We start from the raw sequence: 6685 nt of genomic DNA, 5'->3' as shown, positions 1-6685 counted from the left end.
GGGGATTGAACCGCGGTCCCTGTGCTTTGCTAAGCTTGTTCTAAGTAGGTGCTTTAGACCACTGAGCCATCTCACCAGCCGCCCCATCTTATTTTTGATACAAGGTCTCACTAAATTACTAAATTTCTTGGGCTAGTCTCGAGCTTGGTATCCTCTTGCCTCAGCCTCCCAGGGTGCGAAGGATTTTAAGCACATGCCCTTGGCTTGGTCTGATCTCTTACCTTTAGTGGTAGTCTGTGGCTTCCTGTCTTTCTCTAGCTCTTCGTCCTGTAAGTGGCTCATAATCTTCTCCAGAGTCTTCCCAATCTCCACAAAGGACGGGCGCAGTTTGGGGTCCATCTGTTGGCAACCATACTGGCCATGAGCCCTGCCCTCCATTTCCCACCCCAAAAATGAAGTGTGAGTCTCATTCTGGTGTTTTTTAGGACCCGAATGTACAACTAAGAGCTCTATACTGAGGTCTCAGGCCATGAGGGCGATCCCCAGGGTTAAGATCAGGGAAGATGATATTGTCTATGTACCTTCCCATCTCAATCTCCTTTGTCCTGTCATTTGAAAGAGAGCTCTCCAAAGGTGTATGTTCACATGGGTTGTTTTTTGAGACAGTCTTGTTATGTTGTTCAGGCTGGCCTTGAGCTAACTATGTAGCCCAGGATGGCCTTGAACTCATGGCCATCCTCCTACCTCAGCCTGCCAATGCTGGAATTACAAACCCGCACCACCATGTCTAGCTTCACATTAGTTCTTGAGTTCTGCTAAATGTGTGTTTGGGAGGTACCTGAACAAATTAGATACCCTTTGGTCATAACAGGTCTAGCCCCATATAAAATGAACACTAATAAGAGGCTCTCTTATATGTGTCAGGACTGGCTAGATCCACAGTCCAACAATAAAACCTGACCAGGGCTCCCAGCATCCAAGGCTAATGTCAGTAGGTCTACCATGCAGGCAGAGGATTGATAATATAAAGCAATTTTTTCTTCTCTTGGCCCAGGGCTCTAGAGAGCCTGGCCAGACCAAGAGGAGGAACTGAGGTTGGTATTAAACATCCAGTAAAGGGGTCAGGGAGATGGCTCAGTGGAATAAGAGCTTCCCTGGCAAGTGCAAGGGCCTGAGTTCAATCCCTGGTTCCACAAAAAAAAAAAAAAAAAAAAAAAAAAAAAAAAAATCTAGTAAAAATGAGGTCCTTTATTTTAATAAGGACTAATTAGCTGCCTCTCCCTAAAGTCCTAACCAGGATAAAAAGTACTCAGCCCCTGACTATGCATAGCCAGGGGAGAAAGATACTTACATTACAGCAGTTGAAGGTGAGCTGCAGAAAGTCTGCTGGACAGTCTCCCACCATGTGCTGGAAAGCATCATAGTCCAGTCCAAAATTCTGTGGATGGGAACGGCGGAAGGAAGATACAGGGGTATGGGTAGCGGGTCATGAACGCCCACCTGTGCTGGCCTGCTCTAGAAGAGGCGGGAGATGCCTCTAAGAAGCAGCCACATAAGTTCTGGCAACTCTACCCCAAGGACCAAACAACGCCATAGCCACAAGCCCACCCCAGGCCCATAGCTTACCTCAGTGCGGGGAAGGTAGTCCGGATCAGCCTGGATACGGGCGATGATCTCGCAGAGGATGATGCCGTAAGAGAACACATCTGCCTGGTGGGTGGTCAGACCTCGGTTTCCCTCTCAACAGAGGGAAGGGTTTCTGCCCCATGTCCAACCGTCCACACTTGGGCCCTATTATCCAAGTCATTCTCTGGGCAATTGCAGATATCAACCCTATTCTCATAGGAAGGATGTAGATTCTTACCGTAAACATAGAGGATGATCTTGGGCACTAACAACTGGTAGAGTGGCTTCTATACAGAACCAGGCCCTGCGCTCTTCCAGACTTACCTTCTCATTATAGGGTTCATCTCGGAGAACCTCCGGTGCCATCCAGAAAGGTGAGCCCACCACAGCCAGCTTCTCACTCCCCATGCTGTGAGGTGGGATTATAAGTGAGCTTTCCACTGCCTGGCACAATGGGACCTCTGGACTGGCGGGACTTCCCCTCAAGGATAGGTACAGATTAGGACTGACCAAATCCAGGAGGTGAGACTGAGCTGTGACTAAGACCAGGCCCTGGGAAGGAGGCTGGGTTTGCCCTGGCTTTAACTCCCTCTGCTGTGAGCCTAGGGTCCACTGGAGCTGCTCACCTCACATCAGGGATCTTCTCAGCCAGGCCAAAGTCAGCCACCACTGCAGAGTAACCATTCTCATCTTTCTTTATCAGGCAGTTCTAGGGTTCCCAAAGAAAAAGAAGACAGGGTAAAGCTCAAAAGTCCACTACAGAGTTACTACCAGGCCTCTATTTTTTTGTTGTTATTGCTGTTTGTTAATTTGTTTGGTGATAGGAATTGAGCCCAGGGCCTGGTGTATGTCAGGCATACACATATACTCTACCACTGAGCCATACTCCTAGCCTTTCTCTGCTTCCTAGAGAATTCATTCTCATTCTCATTTTCTCTCTCTCTCTCTTGCTCGCTCTCACTCTCTCTGTCTCATGTTTTCCCTCTCTTCTCCCTTTTTCTTTTTTCGGCGGAACCAGGGATTGAACTCAGGTCCTTGCATTTGCCAAGGAAGCACTTATTCCACTGAGTAATCTCCCCAGCCCCCCTCCCTTCTCCCTTTCCCCCCCTTTTTTTCAGTTTCAGGGGCTTAAGGGCCTTTGTACTGTACATCCCCACCCCACTTCCTTTAATTTCTTTTTATTTTAAGACAGTCTCTTGCGAAGTTGCTCAGGCTGGGCTGGAACTTGCCATCCTCCTGCCTTGGCTCCCCAAGAGTGCTGGGGTTACAGGTGTGCCACCATGCTTGGCTCAGACTTGGGGGCTTCAAAGACAGCCATGTGAGATGAGTTAGTTCTGGATCTTGAGTGACTATCCCACATTGTACTTTAGGCTCTAAACACCAATATTTATTTTATTTTTTATTTTTTTCAAAGTTTTATTGATAAACAGATAGCAATGAGACAGTTTCTAATCAAATTGGAAAAACACCAGTATTTATCCTTACTTTCTAAGTACTAGGCATTTCCTCAATGAACAAAACGGGGCCAGGGAGATAGCTCAGTGGCATAAGTGCCTGCCTGGCAAGCACAAGGTCCTGAGTTTATTCCCCGTACTGAAACTAAAGAACAGGAACCTCTGTTTTCTTGTTAATCTGGTACAGAGAACAGAATGTCAGTTCACTGCCCCTCCCCACTTCCTCAGAGTGCAGAGACCCAATTCCCAGGTCTACCATACCAATTGGTGTAAGTGTAAGTACAGGACAAATACCCACGCCTATACTTTCACTGCCCACAAATTCATAGGGCGAAGGGGCTGGGGAGATGGCTCAGTGGAATAAGCACTTGCCTGGCAAGCGCAAGGGCCTGAGTTCAATCCCGGGTTCCACAATTCACAGGGTGAGTTCCAGGGTTAAGGTCCACATGACAAGTCTATGCTCTGGCTAAGGGTATAGCTCAGTGATACGGTGTATGCACAGTATGCATGAGGCCATGGGTTTGATTCCAGCACCACAAAAAAGCCTATGAACCACTGAGCTAAACTATCTCCCTGGCCCTGAGTTGGGCTTTCCACACAGTCTCCAGTTCAGGGAAGACGCTGAGGACATTCTCACTGAACAAATGCTGCTGTCTGCATAGAAAGGATGGACCCAAGTGACCTATAAATAAATACGAAGCAGCAACCAGTTCTCCCCAAATAGCTGCCTTCAAAATAGCCCTATACCACTCTGGCTCCAAGATGCCTCACCCCACCCCATCCTCCAGAAGCAGAGAACAGGGCTCACAGAACAATTTCTGGGGCCACCAAGGCCTATCTAACCCAAACCAACCCTCCTTTCTCCTTGCCAGCCTTAGCATCTGGTTGCCCAGAAACCTCCTTACTGAGCACCAGGCACATATCAATCAGTTCCTTATTCTGACCTTGTGATCACACAGCATTCCCTGATCTTAAAGATCCTGGGATTTAATCCTATCTTCCACCCTGAATAGATGTGTGTTGCCTGGCATCCAAGGACTGCCTTGTGTTTGTCCTGGCTCTGGCCCTCCCAGCAGTCCTGCTGGATCAGCAGCCCAGCTCCTGGCTTTAACTGTGAGAAGATGGGCCTGAGGCCAATATGCCTTCGAGCCAAAGTCCTGAGAGCAGGTCACTAGCCAGTAAGGCAGTGGCACCTCAGATCTGTCAGCTCTTCCCTCTCCCTCCTATTTTGCCAACAACTGAGACTGTCTCCAAGGCTCAGTCTAAAGTCCTATTTACTATCTGTTTTATGGTCCTCAGAAACAACCCTGTGAAAGCCAGCTTGGGAGCAGCAGCTTCAGAACAGAACATGGTCACTGTGCAGCCCAGGTTGAAGCTATTCCATTCCTGTCCTGTATTCAGGTTCACAGGGAGCTCACGCTCACTCATACAGACCACCCATCGAGTAGAAAGGGATTTCAGCAACTCCACAGCAGCTAAGAAATGGCGAGGGCAGGGATGTGGGGTAAGGCTGCCTCACCCAGGCTACCCGGAGTGTGATCACTGCCTCTCTCAAGGTTTTTCCACAGCCAACAGATATGCATTAAACCCGAAGCGGGAAATCAGGAGACAAACCCAAACAAAATGTAATAAAAACAAACAAAAAATCTAACTTTAGGATTCTGCATCAGAGGTGATAGGAAAAGTTGGAGAGCCCTTGCCCAAAGTAGCCCATCTGAGCTTCCCCAGCAAAGTCTAGCACCTGCCCTTGAAGTGACACAGCCTAGTCTGCTGTGACTGTACTACTTGTTGGCTTTATTCTCTTCTCTCATTCAGTCTTCCCTGGCTTCTGCCGGAAGTACCGTACTGTCACTGAAAACCCCAGCAAGCTCTACAGCACTAAGCTCAACAGACAGAATTAGTTGATCTTTGTGTGTGTGAACTGCTGATTACTTCCTTACGTATTTTTATATGCATGATTCAGAAATCATGTTAGTATTTGGTGTGCAGAGAATTCAGCACTCATGGTCTTAAGAACAAACAGACCAGCTATTAGAGGACAGCTGGAAGCTATTTTCTCCTGGCTTCTGTGACACTACAGTTTTCAATTTCTTTCTCTACCTTAAGACTCTAGGTTTGTCATCATGTTTTTCCTAAAATGTAAATCCACATTCTCTTCTGTTTAAAAGCTGACAATGACATATTATATGATTCACACTATATAAAATGCCCAGAATAAACAAATCCAAGAAACCAAAACTAGCATAGTGGTTGCCAACAGCTGAAAGAGAATAGGACACTTTTTTTTGGCGGAATCAGGGATTGAACTCAGACCCTTGCACTCGCCAGGGAAGCGCTTATTCCACTGAGACATCTCCCCGGCCCTCACTTTTTTTTTTTTAAAGGAGTAATGAAAATGTTTCAAAATTGAATAGTGGTAATGGTTGAAGATGCTAGACACCATTAAAATGCATACTTTTGAGCTGGGGAGATGGCTCAGTAGAATAAGTGCTTGCCTGGCAAGCACAAGGGCCTGAGTTCAATCCCTGGTTCTGCCCCCCAAAAAATAAATAAATAAATAAATAAATAAAATGCATACTTTAGGGGAGGTTTATTTTTTGGTGCCGAGGACCAAACTATTCTACTGTTGAGCCAAATCCCCAGCCCCTAAAATGCATACTTTAAAAGGATGCATTTGCCATGTGCAGTGCTGCACACCTATAATCCAAGAGACTCAGGAGGCTGAGGCAGGGGGATTACAAGTTCTTCAAAGCCAGCTTGGCTAACTTAGCAGGACACTATCTCAAAATTTAGAATAAAAAATTAGAGCTGGGGATGTAACTTATTGGTAAAGCTTGTCTAATGTGTACAAGGTCCTAGGTTCAATACCCAGTACCCAGCCCTGGGTTGGGAGGTAAACTTTAGCATGTGCAAGACCCTGTGTTTTATCCCTAGTACTGTGAAAAATAAGTAAATAAATAATAAAATAATGAATTTTATCCTAGGCAAATTGTAGCTCATTAAAGCTTCTTCTCCTTCTCCTCCTTCTTGAGACAAAGTTTCACTGTGTAGTTCAGGCTGGCCTCAAACTCACAGCAATCCTCCTACCTCAGCCTTTCAAGTGCTGGGATTGCAGGCATGCACTATTGAACAGCGAAGCTGTTACTTTTAAAAAGCTGGCAATGGTCCTTAATTTCCCTACATAGAATGAGATCTAAGTAGACAATATGATATGATCAGAGCTTTTCTATCAACCTTATCCCTTGCCATTCTCAACTAACAGCATACACCAGTGTTTAAGGTCTCTATCCTTATTTACCCCATTTCTCTTGTATGATCTAGAATATCACCCCTTACCTGTGGTATATTTATCAAATAGAATCCAGTTTTCAAAATTCAGCTCAGAGCCACACCTGCAATCCCAGTACTGAAGCAAGCTGACACAGAAAGATGATAGGTTCAATCCTACCTGGGCAAATTAGCAAGACCTTATCTCAAAATTAAAAATACACAAGCAGTGCCAGGTGTGGTGGTGCACAGCTCTAATCCCAGAATTCAGAAAGCTGAGGCAGGATTCTGAGAGTTCAAGGTCAGGCTGAACTGCCTAGTGAAACCATATGTCAAAAAGATAAGAGAGAGAGGAGAGAGGAGAGAGGGGAGAGAGGGCAGAGAGAGGGCAGAGAGAG

The 6685-nt window shown here is 46.2% G+C and overlaps 1 protein-coding gene across 3 annotated transcripts in view; it reads right to left on the bottom strand.

Moving 5' to 3' along the window:
• Positions 1 to 6685, bottom strand: part of Tesk2 (testis-specific kinase 2) — a 165249-nt gene that overhangs the window by 13893 nt on the left and 144671 nt on the right. For all 3 annotated transcript variants that reach the window (XM_023724157.1, XM_004639191.2, XM_023724156.1), the window contains exons 6-10: positions 2193 to 2275; positions 1891 to 1975; positions 1567 to 1650; positions 1292 to 1378; positions 222 to 339 (exon numbers count right to left, since the gene is read on the bottom strand). In XM_023724157.1, coding sequence (XP_023579925.1) covers positions 222 to 339; positions 1292 to 1378; positions 1567 to 1650; positions 1891 to 1975; positions 2193 to 2275 — 457 coding nt within the window. The remainder of the gene's footprint in view (positions 1 to 221; positions 340 to 1291; positions 1379 to 1566; positions 1651 to 1890; positions 1976 to 2192; positions 2276 to 6685) is intronic.

This window comes from Octodon degus, unplaced genomic scaffold (genome assembly GCF_000260255.1).
Source record: "Octodon degus isolate 3935 unplaced genomic scaffold, OctDeg1.0 scaffold00107, whole genome shotgun sequence".
Taxonomy (NCBI): Eukaryota; Metazoa; Chordata; class Mammalia; order Rodentia; family Octodontidae; genus Octodon; species Octodon degus.
This window is presented reverse-complemented; position numbering and strand designations above follow the sequence as displayed.